This window comes from Sebastes umbrosus, chromosome 7 (genome assembly GCF_015220745.1).
Source record: "Sebastes umbrosus isolate fSebUmb1 chromosome 7, fSebUmb1.pri, whole genome shotgun sequence".
Lineage (NCBI taxonomy): Eukaryota > Metazoa > Chordata > Actinopteri > Perciformes > Sebastidae > Sebastes > Sebastes umbrosus.
In genome coordinates this window covers 18657994-18672521 of record NC_051275.1, presented here as the reverse complement: position 1 = coordinate 18672521, position 14528 = coordinate 18657994, and the positions used below count along the sequence as shown (strand labels likewise).

General features: G+C 40.3%; 1 protein-coding gene across 5 annotated transcripts in view; it reads right to left on the bottom strand.

The window, feature by feature from the left end:
- Nucleotides 1-14528, bottom strand: part of grik4 (glutamate receptor, ionotropic, kainate 4) — a 334598-nt gene that overhangs the window by 177259 nt on the left and 142811 nt on the right. For all 5 annotated transcript variants that reach the window (XM_037775509.1, XM_037775506.1, XM_037775510.1 and 2 more), the window contains exon 3: nt 306-439. In XM_037775509.1, the coding sequence (XP_037631437.1) occupies nt 306-387 (82 nt within the window). In that variant the 5' untranslated portion in view covers nt 388-439. The remainder of the gene's footprint in view (nt 1-305; nt 440-14528) is intronic.

The window sequence follows — 14528 nt, the reverse complement described above, 5'->3', positions numbered from 1 at the left end:
TGAATTTCTTCAGCCAATTCTCCCATTAGGGACTGTGAAGTTAGACTGTGCTATCAATTTGAGCTGACATTTCAACAGCTTTAAACTCCAGCTCGATAATTAAAATTTGAAATTCATTCATTCAAAGATTTTTCAATTAATATGGAAAATAAAATCCTTTTTATGCACGTACTATATGAATACCCTGCAAAAGCGAGTTGTAATGTCTCTGAACCAATAAAAAAGAAGATCAACATGTGCCGGCAGCAGTTTTTTTCCACTGCTACCAGATTGTACAATATTGCAATTTAGTCTTACAAATTTACCTATTCTGAAGGAGAGCGGGCCACCAGAGGTGCTTTTCACCCACATGGCTAAGAAGAGCAGAAGCGCCCAGGCTGTGAGCATCTTCTATGACTCCTCATGGGTCCTGCCCCGGGGGTGCCCCTGTCACAGCCACCTGCAAAATATACAAAGAAGAGCACACCATTTATACATCAACCAACATGAAGAGGGACACACAAAAGCCAGAGCTGTGCAGCAGACTGTTCAACCAGCAGACAAAGAGGAATTTCTCTCTCTGTCTATCTGTCTCGCTGCATGCTGGGAATCTGTTAGTGAGATTGTGAAACTGCTGCTAAGTGAATCTGATACCCACGGAAGGTTTGATGACTTTTATCCCCTCATTGCTGTTTTTTCTGTGTTATTGGGTAAAGCTGGGCTCAGACTACAGGAGCTTCAAAATCCTAATTTATTTTGTAATTGGGTACATAAGGAGAATCTTCACATACTGTATGTTCTTCTCTCTAATCTCAAACATGTACACACTACAAGATTTGAAAATAATGGCATATCACGCACTACAGGATATTATAAAGATTATCGTGCCAGGGGGAGCAACGCACTACCTCACGTGATCTCATGGGGAAGCAGAGGTAAATAAAATGAGAGACTGAGGTTGTGCTACAATTTGCTATAGTAAATTGACGGATTAAGTATGGAAAGTATGGACGTAATCATCCAGATTTTAACTCCTAAATATCAAACGTGTTTGAAATCATCGGGGCGGCAACGATGAGTCCGCGAACAGTTCTGGAGGTTTACGACTGGATCTGTAAACCCCTCAAATTACCAGATAATCTGGGCCGTACATTGGTCCAGACCAAGGTCTTAGACTGGATTTCCCGGGGATATATCGTCCCAAAACTCCTGTAGTCTGAGCCCGGTTTAAGAGCAAGTTTGCTTCTTGTGTTTTTGATAATTGTGTCAGAGCACCCAGGCAATTTCCATAATGCTCTGTTTGGATCCAAACATTTGTCCTGATGATGGTTTAGATATTAAAAGCTTGACTTCATTCTTAATCCTTGCATTGAATTTAAGTGTCCAGAGCCTTCGTCTCTTCATCTATTGGTCACTCATCTTGCTTAAAGTCTGTGTAAAGCAAAAATAAATATGCATTCTGTGTTTGTCACGCCACAGAAAAATGTGTTACTAACCACCCAGCCAAACTTGAATGATTAAAAAAATCGCCAAGCACATCAAATTAGCTTTCTTAATCATGGAAAAATAAGCAGTATTCTCTGATCTGAGACGCTGGGGGCGTGTCGCTGAAGGCGCTGAAACCTGAAACCTCTTTTAATACATCCATGGCTGAAACCACACCCACAAGTGTGGAAAGTGCAGTTTACAGAAAGAGAATAAATACACATAGGACATGGGACGGATTACAATCATAAAAATAAATACAAAACAAAAACAGTGATCAAAAAGGCAATCGTGGGGCTCAAATCCACAATCCTGACAATATGAGTCACATGCTCTACCGACTGAGCTAGTTAATCTTTGATGAAAGTCTGGGTTTCTGTTTTGGCATTCACAAACCAGGTTTGTGAAGACGGGTGGGGTTATGATAAGGATGGCTCCAGTGCGTCATCGAGCCATGATTTCAGCCCCGCCTAAAAAATCCTGAACACAAAACTGGCGAAAAACAGTTTAACGGTCTAACTCCACAATCCTGTACTACAATGTTCACAGTCTTTGCACATGTTTTCAGTTATTATTTTCCAACATTTATAATGTGTTTAGAAACAAAACTCTGAATTTCCTTTACACAGCCTTTAAGGGCACCCCAGTGGTGGTAATTTGGGATTGGCAAGCAGTACAGGGATCAAACTGGTAACTTTCCAGTCAACCTTCAAGCCTCCATTGTCCTATATCGAGGTAGAAAAATAAAATCCGCCCATGCATGCAGCACATGCACTTCGCACAAGCTTTTAAGCTGTAATGTCTTTCTTATTGCTAGGTCGCAGGCTGGCTATGACAACCTGTCACACTGCATGTGTCACTCATGTATGAATAAGGCCCTGTTTGCAGCGTTCAGACTCTGAAGCATGGCATCCTCTGTGCCCTCTGTTTTTCATTATACTTCCCTTCTTTTTGAGTTATTCTGTCTCAGTATCTGCTCTTCTGTTATAAGTTATTCAGTGATGTTGATGCACCATTTTTGTTTTCGCTTTTTTTATTCCACTCTATTTCTCTTGCTTCATTGTTTCCATCTAAGTAAATCAATGTGACCGCAGCCTCTCATTGACACAGGCGGAAGATTGCAGAAAGTTTATATTTTTCTTTTTTTCATATTAAAAGTGTTTGACCATTAGGGGGGGAACAGACTGTACAAATGCTTGATAGCGGTCCAAATCTAGTTGACTAAGGCAGCAAGGCAACTGTTAGGGTTGAGCTCTGTTTCCCAAATTTAACACTAACATCACATCATGTGCTGCTTTTCTCTTCATGTCTCTTCTGCATCCAAGACTTAAAATGTGCAAAAAAAAAAAGACAAAAAAGCACAATATGTGAAAGATATTAACATGATATTGTGTCCTGTGTGTCAATTCATTACATTCTGTTCCCTGCGATTCTTCTTCTGTAGTTTCAATTCAGTCATACTGTGCCGAGTTTCAGAACAGGGTGTTTAAACATTAATGGTGGGAGGGGAAAACAGAAAAAACAGTGGTTGCAGATATGATAAATCAGAAAGTTGGTTGCAGTCTCCTTCAAGAGACCCACAGCAGTGAGGATAATTAGGTATATTGGGGCCTTTGGAGGGGGGTACATTATGTCCTTACTCATGGGAATAGTTTAAGTGCAGAAGATGCCCGGCCTGTATTTATCAAAGATTTCAGACTGCCTAATTAGTCCTAAATGAACCACAATTCAACCCATGATAAATACATTACATGATACATAATACATGAAAGCATTCAACTCTCCAAACCTAACAAATTACTCTCCTCCAGGATTTAGAAGACCTGCTGAGCTGTTAGGAGTTCCCAGCAGGTGGATAATGAAAGGACAAACACACACACACATATTTATATTCCAGGTGTGGAAATATGACGGACATTTAATTTAGAAGAACAAGCTTCTTCAAACAAAATTATTGGATTGAAACGTATTTTGACAGATTTTGTCCATGTTCGGGATAATTGCTCCATCTATAAACCCGGACCCACGCCGCAGAGGTCTTTCATTTCTTGCTTAATTGAAAACATGGAAATTGAGTTAAACAGCGCTGATTTGGTAGCAGCTGTGACTTCATTTATTGCACCTCAAAGCTCATATACCATGAATATTCAATAGATTTCCCACCACTAAAATAATGTAGATTAAGAATTAAACAAAAGATAAAAATACATATTCAACACATATTGGTATGAATACATTATCCTTGATATTGTGGCCAGCTTTAAGGATAACATCACATAAAAATGTGCCCCATTATACTCGAGCAGACCAAAAGCAATGTCATTAGCCGTGGAGAAAAGCTGTATCGAAACGTCAAAATTCGATAAAACTTCCTCAATTGCACAAATAAGCTTTTTACACTAGCTTGAAGTGGTTTTGCCTTTGTCGAAAAAGAGTTGATGCACTAAATGGGATATGGAAACGCCTTTGCCGAATAACTACTGGTGAACATAGTGGAGCATTTTGCAGCCAGATATTTCCCTCAACAGTTGGTAGAGACCAAAAACAGAGCAAAAAGAGAGTAAATATTGGACTTGATGACCAAAAACACGACTCCAAATGGATGAATGAATGTTGCTTTGTGTGTACAGGATGTGTAAATAAGCAACAGTTTGCTAACAATTCAGTCCAATGTCATAAATGTAACACTTTAAGTGCATTTTTGTTATTTTTTTTTCATTTTCATTGCATCAAATTATGTGTAGTTCAGTCTGGCAGACTTTTGAATGTGTACACCAGAGATACTGAGAAAAACCACAGGACGCCTTCATTAATTTCACAACACGATTCTGAGTGTTAAACAGTAAAAAATTAATTCATGGTATTTTTAGTCCTATTTTGACTCTCATTTTATCAAGGTTTAGCTTTGCTATTTAATCCTCATTAAAAGGTAGTGAAGGAGTGTGTGGTTCTGGTAAGCAGAGACAGAGGGCAGAGTCCATGTCTTTGTGTTTATGTTGCAGAGAATAGACAGATATTTTAAAGTAGAGGTCAGTATAAGTCAGTGCAACCAGAGTGACAGTATTGTTCTGGGAACGAACTGTATAAAGGACTTTACCTTGGACAGGACAAACAAAGAGTCTCTTTATACTCATCTTTCCAAATATAGTGAGGCGGTTTAATTTGTTAGATGTGTGGAGGACAAAGCATCCAGATGTCAGAGAGTACACCTGTGAAGATGGCAGGCAGCAAGATTAGCGCAGCCGGACTCAATAGACTGGGGCTTCTATTTTCGTTCAGGCACAAAGCCAGCAGAGGTGCAAATGTAGCCACAATGTCATTTTCATCACCACTCCACTGTTCTGTGCTTGTACCTGTTTGTTTATATCAGAAATGGTAGCACATATGTCTCTTGAAGTAGCAGTCTGTTTCTGGATTTGGGGAAGTGTTTAATGGCCACATGGACTTCACCAAAGGATAAAAATCAAAGAGTGGGGTTTAAAGACCCAGGGGTGGTATTGCAAGAACTGGTGGCAGCTCGCCACAGTGCTGAGGATGTTTATGACAACACAGCAGACAGAACAGAGGAGTTCAGCCGCCTATGGGCAGTGGAAGAGTTTTTTTTATTTTGTTTCATTTCATTTTTTATATGGCCTCAGGTTGTAGTGTTGACTTCTGCTGACGTGTATCTTTCACTCTCTCTTCCTACATGAGTTGAATCTCAGCAGCAGATTGGTAACACAGATGACGTCATATGCTCTGCAGAAAACCGATTCTGTTTTTATTTGTAAGTTACTACGCTATGGATAACATGGCCATGCGTTTCTCTGTGTCTCATGAATCACTTGTCAGGGCAAAACATGTTCGATGTCAGTCAAGCTCATTGAAGGTAGAAACCATGTAAAACATGAACCACAGTAGCATCCCATAGTGATAGATAATGTCTGTACTGTAGCAGTGTATGACGAATAGTTCCTTCAGATGGTATATTTTGTTGATATAACATCATCAAGCCTTTTGGTTCAATTTAAATCTGAACTTCTAGATGGGGGAGTGAAGAAGTGCAGGAACTCCCAGGAAAGTGTCTGTAAGTATGAACCCATGTGAGCCAGTAATTATCATTCTATGTAACTCTGTGGGTGTCTAAGTGTGTGTTTATGTCTGTAACCCTTCTTACACCCAGGAAAAATTCACTCAGGCTGCAACTGCATGTGTTTTTACTTAACTTATTTAACTAAAACAAACAGAATAAAGCAGATTCCTTTAATAATGATGTGATTTTGATAACAGAGCAGTATTACGGATACATTTTTGGCAATTTTCTTTCTGGCAGTGGAAATTATTTTAGGATTAATGGCCCCCACCGGCAAGAGGAAAACAAATCCCCAACCCTGGCAATGTGACATCAGAGTTTACATCAGGTTTATTTCAGTCTCATCTGCCTACAGTTTATTTTGTTTGGTAGCGTTTGGCGGCTCACTGCCTGTGATTGGCAATAAGACGGATCCTGTGGGTTTTTAGACTACCTTACTGAGTTATTGCTCAGGAGAGCCCTGGGGAATGGTTGGATCCGACTGTCAACACATCAAGATCATTTCACAGACCTTTCCTAAGAAAACTATGCAAATAACAGCTGTCAAAAGTCTTCCCCCGAGGTTCTCAGAAAAGGAGAAAAACAGCATCAAATGAGAGGCCTGTTCCGAAATTAATTGAGAACTGGAAATTCCTTGCAGCTTGTATCGTTATGCACACAGGGGGATTACTGCGCTTTATTGTTCAATTAGACTGACTCTAGAGCAGCATGTTTTAAACAATGTAAAATGCTCTCATAGAACTAACAACTGATAGCCCAGAGTGCATGTTTTAGTACAGCAGCACAGGGAAGATTCAACTAGAATGGAGATTTCTTGAGACAAGCTTGATTCCCAACACACACACAACTGCATCACGTTGGAATGACTCAGCTGGTACATCTCTGAGATGATAGTTGAAAGCTTTACCACCTCTACAAACACACAATTAATTTTACTTCAATTGGAGGTGAAAAAGAAAAAAAACATACACAAAGCTGTTTCGATACCCTTGAGCATAACTATGGCAAATCAATACCAATGGTAGCTCAGATACAGCACAGTGTGTTGCAGCAGTCTCCACAGGCTAAATCACCATTGAGTAGAGACAAAAGCCTTGGCAGGCTTTAGATTGGTAGTCAATGCAGTCTGTAACACTAATGGCTCTTCGGCTCATTCATGTTAGAGTTCAACACAAATTCCAATACACTCAATACAGGGGTACAAATACAGATTTTGTTGAATGATTGCCTTTTGTTTTTCAAGACTCTTGAACCTATTGTATCAATTTGACTTCAGCTTCTGATACATGACATGATGCTTCAGACACACAAACACAGATTGATCTATATCTCTACTACTGTATTGCTACTCTACTAGGGGTGTAATGATATGTCTTTACAACGATACGATATGATACGACACCATTCAATGACTTGAAATAGATACAGTAACAGGAAGGTTTGTTGTGTTGACGTTATATTTCATCTGGCCTTTGCATATTCTGCAAACAGCAAGCAATTTATCAAGGACATCTCCCTTTTTGCAAAAGTTTATAGTGCTTAAATACAACGTGGAAATTCTTAGCAACGATACAATAGATTATTTACTTGCAAATGGATTTTAGATCGATATACATCCCCCGTGAAGGACAACTTGCTGAGTACCTATCGATGTAGTTGGATCGTAGGAATGTAAATCGATACATCTATGTAGTAGATGAATCATTACACCCCTATACTCTACTGTAGCAGAGCTGCCTAAAATGCACACTGCACCTTTAAAACACACAGTAGATTATGTTTAGGAGACAAATGAGTAAAATCTGTGATTCCAAGATGGAAAAAAACATGAGTCAAGTCGTGCAAACAGTGCCCCCTTTACACATGGCATTAAAATGCATCTCGTATCCAGATTGTATCTAGATATGATTGAACCTGATTACATTTACACCTGGTAGTAATATGTGTTCCCAGTGTCCACACTGATATCCGATTGAGATCCGATCGCTCTGTCTTTCAGGGCTGAGAGGAAGCCTCCAGAGGCTGCACTAAGCCTGGGCTTGCAGCCAGGCACTGCTGGAGGTATGCGCATAATGCGTGGACACATCAGCCTCAAAACGCCACCGTTTAGGGGGAGAGGGCCCGCAAACGTGATCTACAGTGGTACACACAGAAGGATGAGGAGAGGAAATGCTGGAAACAGACAGAGCGGTGGCGTTGATCTCTCTGGTCATGGCGGTTCAGTGACCGGAGAAGTGCTGAGAGCGCGCTGCAGGTTGAGCCCCAAGCCTCAATGAGTTTTGGGTACATTTACACCTGTACTTTCATGTGGTCAAGCACTATCTGATTGCAATCTGATCACCCAAAACACATTTTAATGCCAGGTGTAATGGGGGTCAGTGAGAGGTGAGGGCATTGAGGAAAAGGACATAAACTGTGAAGTACCTTGGTATCCTCCGGCGTAAATATCACTTCTATAAATTTCAAATCTGTGCTAGTATAGTTTACATGCACCAACTATGTGTGTGGCAAACCAAGAGAGCGTCAACTCAAGGAGTGTGTTTGATTTATTTTTTCTTTAACTTTTAAGACCTTTGTTTTGACTGAACTTTCTCTTGTGTGGATATGTGGACACAAAACTTCTAAATCTGAGTCTCCAGATCTCCTCCACTATCCTTAGCAGCCTCTTTAAACTCCCTCTCTTTATGCCTGAAGCCAAAACATCCCCGCCACCAACTGACAATTTTATCTATTTCCTTGAAGGCAGATTTGGTTCTTCATACATTGCCTGTTTGGCATCACATTTTTAAAAATAAATATATTAAAAGCTAGATCTGGACCGGCCACTGCTGCAGTGTTTATCGATATTTTTAGACAAACACATTGGACAGAAACCTCCTGACAATACGATTCTTCCTGAGCGCCAGAATCGACAACAACTTTAAAAGTCTCCGTGCAGAGACTGGGTTGTGGAGGAATGAAGAGGACAATGGCACAGATTACTTTTACTGTGAGTTGGCATGAATAGACAGACAGGCAATCATACTGTATAGAGTTGTACCCATTGCGTTTGCAGTATAAGCCTCCCCTGAATACTGAATAGGCTGAGGATCGTGAAATAAAATGCCGGCTATTGTAACTCTTCTTTTGTTTCTTTGCTCACAGAAAAGCCAGCGCAGGCTCAGATCTCAGTGAGATGAAATCAGAGTACTGCAGTGTAATCATAGCTGTTCTGAACATGGTTTTAAAAACAGTGAGAAGGCTTCAACACAGACTGTATACTGTAGTTTCTTTATTCTAAGGAAGGAGAGCAAGTCACTGCCGGTAAAGATGATATTTGACTTTGAGAACATATGGTGGAGAAGGCTAAGAACTGGGGGAATGAAGACACAATAAATCTGAAGCTGTGTCGTTCATATCAGCTGTGGAACCAAGATATAATTTACTGGAAAATGTGATAATAATGTAGCTCCATGTTCATTGGTAGGCAACTGTTTAGCCAGCCACAGCTTGTTTTTATAGCCAAAACTCAATTAATACAGCTTTAAATAACACACAATACTCAAAACATGTAATTAGCTTCAGCAAGAAACAAAATACATCTTTAAAATGAATGTCTTAGTGCAGTTCGTGTCATAAATAAAGAACTGGAACAATATGCAAAAGACTCAGATAAACAGGTTGGAGATGGTAATAATTATGAGGGAACAATGTGGGTATTGGTTGAATTTGCATTCATTCTTTCAGCTGGAGAATTGGAAAATATTGGAACGGCTGATAAAGGAGTTTTTTTTTGGTTTGGAATAAAGCAGCATATTTACACTATATTCAAGAATGGCATCGCAATTCTTCCTTGTGACAAATTATTAATATGCCTCTCTCCACCGGCTGGTCCATGCTTCAATAAAAACACAGCAATTCGCTCGCACCTACACACACACAATCTATTTTTGGTTAAATCACACTTTCATAAAAGCCACAGGGTGACACCGGCAGTCTTGCAGCACAGACTGCTGTTAAGTATCAGTGTCATAGTTTGACAAATAGGCCTTTGTATTTATACAGCGTGTGGAGGAAAACAGATACTCTGAAGCAATACAACCATTTTTCCTCAATCTCATTCTCAAATCTCAACCTCCCTGTGTTGTGTGAGGATGTGTGTGTGTGTGTGCAACCAAGTGAAATGTGCACAGTATATATTTGCATCTCTATATTAGATGAGAATTACCCGGGAGAAAGGTTTATATTGTGGGGATCTGACACACCTCGAGATTAAAACCTTACAGGCACGTTATTACAAACTGCATGCCAGAGCACATCCCCATACAGTGGCTTTGTTTTATTACAGGTGGGCATACAGATCAGTAAGGTAGTAAACTTACATAAAGGGAGAGCCGCTCTGGCTTCAGAGGGGTGTTGAAGGCTATAAATACAGCAGTTTTTACTGTGACCCTCACACCACATACACTGATGGCTCACTGACTGACTAGCTGGCACTCAGCCTGACCTTATATATTAATCATGTTGACTGCCTGGCAACAGCACCAATTCGCTCTGCATCCCACGACACTAGTCTCTTATTTAGTCCAATCAACGAAGACTAAAGTCAAACACCTCACATCCAGGAAGAACTCCTGTCAGACCACTACAATAACAGGTCTCGGCTGAGTTTGACAATCAAGACTGTGAGGTTGTCTACGCTATGTCAACAGGGCAAGACGGGCAGGATCAACAACTGACAGACCAGGATGGCCTGACAGCTGTTTGACTCGCCTGTCAGAGCAACAGTTACCACAATCCAAATATCAAAACTGTCAATCACACATCAAACGTTGTGTAATTCAATTGCAAATGGCCCATTAAAACTGACAGATTGAACCAAAGGCAAGTCAGATGCATAATGAGACTCACATATTTGCATATATTCATGTCCTGTTGCATTGGGAGTCTCAGAACTGGCACAAAAGCAACTTGTAGATGGAAATAAGTGATGTGTGACCAATGTTCAAGGAGGTTTTGAGAGACTGTCAGAAAATTAATATGCATGTGGTATGTATATTCCTCGGGTGGATGTTTGCGGTGAGTTCAAAGACAACGTCTGTTTGAAATGTCTAGACATGAGACAAACGATGAACTCAACAAAAGAAAGAGTGAGAAGGTATTTGTATGTGGTAAATATGCATCACAGCTCTCTGTTGTTCAGTTCTCTGAAATGACCCGAGAGTTTCTGCTCTGGAATGAACCGGACTGTCACGGGCAGTACGACGCTCACCAGCATCTCCCAGCAGTAAACACACATTTTATTAACACCAAATCTCAGCGGCCTCTCTGTCAAGGGCAATACGAGGCTGATGGAAACTGCTCTGAAGCAGCTCTTGAAATGGAATCAGGATATCTAGGAGTGGTGAGTCTAAGAAAACCTGGCTTACTGTACACTAATCTAAGAGGCTTCATCAAATTTGCTGACTGCTGGGGAGCCCAGGGCTTTGGCAGACTTTGCAGTGGTTCAGTTAGCGATATTTTAGAGGAGATACCAGTTTGTACACATAGGACTTGAAATATGCTTTGTGGGGTTTTCCATTTTTCACCTTTGGATGCCCCACTCTCCCAGAAGTACAAACTTTTTGTCCAACATTAAAGGCTATAGGGTGAGAGTAACCAGACACTAGTTTATTTCCTGAGTAGAGTACTTACTGTATAAAGACAGTAGAATTTGGGGGTGTAGAGAAGGAGAAGCAAGCAGTCAAGAACTCAGATATGGTTCGCCCTTCCCTTTCTTTACTGGGTTTATACATTTTGTATAGCAATGTGTGTCCCAAGTGTCTTCATCTGAAGCACAGGCACCTATTGTTCTCCCTGTCACTGTACTTGCTATCTTTGTTACAGCAGCTGAATCAGCCCTGCCATCCTGCAGCTCTGGCTTGCAAACCTCCTGCAGTCACATTAACACTGCCAATTTACAGTAAAGAGAGAGAGGAGAGAAACTTGCTGTAGCGAAGCAATTGATTGACCAATCCGAAAACATTATTCATTCATTTTCCAGAAGATCATGAAAGAACTGGAGTCGTACTCAGCATGCATCAGGCAGAAAGCAGCGAAACCCAACTGGGTGTTAGTCTAGGCCTTCAAACACAAACACACTCATATTCACCTAATTTGCATGTTTTTATCTGTGGGAGGCAAACAGGCAGAGCCCCAGACTATAGGGCTGCATGATTTTGAAAAAAAATATCCAATTGCGATATGATTTGCAATATTAGGTGGAATGAAATTCTTACATCATCATTCTCATTTTCACTGAAAAACATATCAAAGTGATTATGGTGTGATTTTTGTAGGGATCTGTAGCAAACAAAGATGTTTTCTTGTAGAATATGATGCGTCTCTGCAGCACCACAATATTTAATTTAAAATGGTATTTGGACACACATTTCACCTTTAACAAATATTGTGATTTCCTCCTCATCCTGCAATTTGAAAATTGCAGTAGATCATAGTGCGACTTTGATAAAATGTTGATTAATTGTGCAGCACTATCCCAGATCTTTTTGTTCTACAGAAGTCAAGATTTAATGTGTTGTTGGCATACACGCATTCAGATGCACAATAATTAACACGTCCAAAACTCCCATTGGCGGTGTTGTATTGCACTAAACTGTCACTTAGACATGATGATTACTGTGTGTTGAACAAAAGCTGATATTAAATACACAAACGACAGGTGTGGAACTCAGCATGTGACACATTTCAGAAAGTAAAGGGAAAAAAATAATTGTGCATCGGTCACATCAGCCTGGAAATGAAAAGACTTCAGGCAGTATGAAGACAGTGATACTGTAAGATGGGGAGCAAGGTAGCAATGAAAAATGGAAAATATTCAATTATGACCAAAACTGATGCAATTGCCTTCAAAGACATTGGGGAACAAAAAGGCTGAGTCAAAGACGATCTCAGGTGAGCCCGGCCCATCAATATTTAATAATAATAAAATAAAAATTTGATAGCCGGTATTAAAAAATATCACCAAGCTGTTTGAAAGTTAGGAGGGAGTTTAGAAATAAGTGGCTTTCCATTCTGATGACAGGAGAGTAAAGTGGAGTCATCCCTAAAGGATCGTAATTTGAAGTTCTAATGAAATGATGATCTCAGACATTTGTGTTAATTGCAAGTTGAAAAGTTATAGCTTCAATAATCTCCTCGCATAAATAACGTGTCAAAGTGAGCACTGCCCTAAGGTTACTTAAACACTGCCAGTGTTGCTCTTAGTAGGCAAATTACTGCAACCTCTGGCCAACGCTGTCTTCAAACTCATCATTATCATACAGGTCCAGGTCATCAGTCATTAGCATATGTTGTCATGGCAATATGGATAGTGGTTCCAAGACCGATACCAGCTTCGAAAATGCAGTCGATAGTGCCCATAATTCGGGATCGGGTATCAGCAAGTACGCCAGTCTATGCACCGATCCGATACAATAATTAATTAACCCAGAAAATAATTAACTTGTTTAACCGGAAATAAATTCTTCTTCGGCGCTACAGCTCCTGGCTGCCACTGGCAACTACTGTTTTAGAGCAGCGAAGAAGAACTGATTGGAAGTAGGTTGTCACCTGACGATAGCAAACAACAACAGTGTGGTGCTAGTGGAGAGTGTAAAGGTAACGGTAGTCAGAGCGAGGAAAATAACAGCCATTTCACAGTGGAAAATCTGTTCATGTTTTACAAAGGGTTTAACCTCAGCCAGGCCATACAATGGAGATAGTTATCATGTCACATCCATACATGGTCCGTAGTAAACAGCTGTTAAATAGTAATAAAACATTACTATATATTTTTTTTTATCACGCTGGTATCGAATAGGTACTCTGTAACGGCCGATACCGCAAGTTCAGTTATCGGAATCGGTATTGGGAAGGATAAAATGGTATCAGAACATCTCAGTATGTGCAACATATGATCAGATTGATTCCAGCTCTGTCCAACAGTGAGTTTTTATATTCTTTGTACAGTCTGCAAAAAGAGTCAACCCAAGGCAGTTACAGCGCATGATGAGGAGTGCGATGAGAGGAAACAAAACGACAAAACGAGACGAGACTAGAGATGGCAAGGACATCAGGAGCAGGCTATCAAGAGCATCCTCCCATTTCCCTTTGCTCACTTATTGCCAGTCAGACCACAAGCAGATGGGAGTGACTTGGGCAGGTAGCAAATTGCTAACCGATTACTATCTCAATGAGGGGAAATGTACAGATGTAACCTTGCTCTGCCCAGCATCCACATACTTTCCCACTCACACTTCTGTCACATAAATTCAGAATATTCTCTAAATCAGATGCTTCTTTTACAATTGGCATGATGTCAAAAAGTCTATGTATCAACAGGCTCTTTGGATTCACTTAGATTCAAACTATTACATTTTTTTTTATGTGCCTGCCTTAAGGTAAAAAATGAGAACAAGAAAGTATTGAATATTTTTTTTAAATTAGACGGTGTTGATACAAATCAGCACATTTTAATGTTCATTAATTCTAACAGACTTCCCAGTTGCATTTCCTTGCAAAGCATGCAAGAAATGTTGCATTTAACAATACTGAACCGAGTATATGGCTGGACCGTGTATGGTCAGTCTGTGAATTTGTGGCTAAATTGTTACACAAAAAGTCAGTGGACATGTCTATAATGTTAAATCCAGCGGTACATGTCCACCAGGTCACTAGAGGATGCGCTGCTCCACTCAACTGGCCGTTCAAGCGTTGACCTATCCCATCGTTGAATGCACGTGATTGGTCTCTGGTTTTCTGCTTGCTGTTTCAAACAGGAATCAACACGGCGGCCTGCTCGTAAATGTTCTGTTATCCCATCCAAACAATCCACCAATATCTACTTCTGAAAGCATTTTAAGAGAGAAATAGGCTACGTCACTGCTGAATCTCGTTTCATTTAAGAACTACATCGCCTAGTTTCACAGCTTAGTCCAAGTTTCGTGAGCCAGACGCATCGCGCTGGATGGGC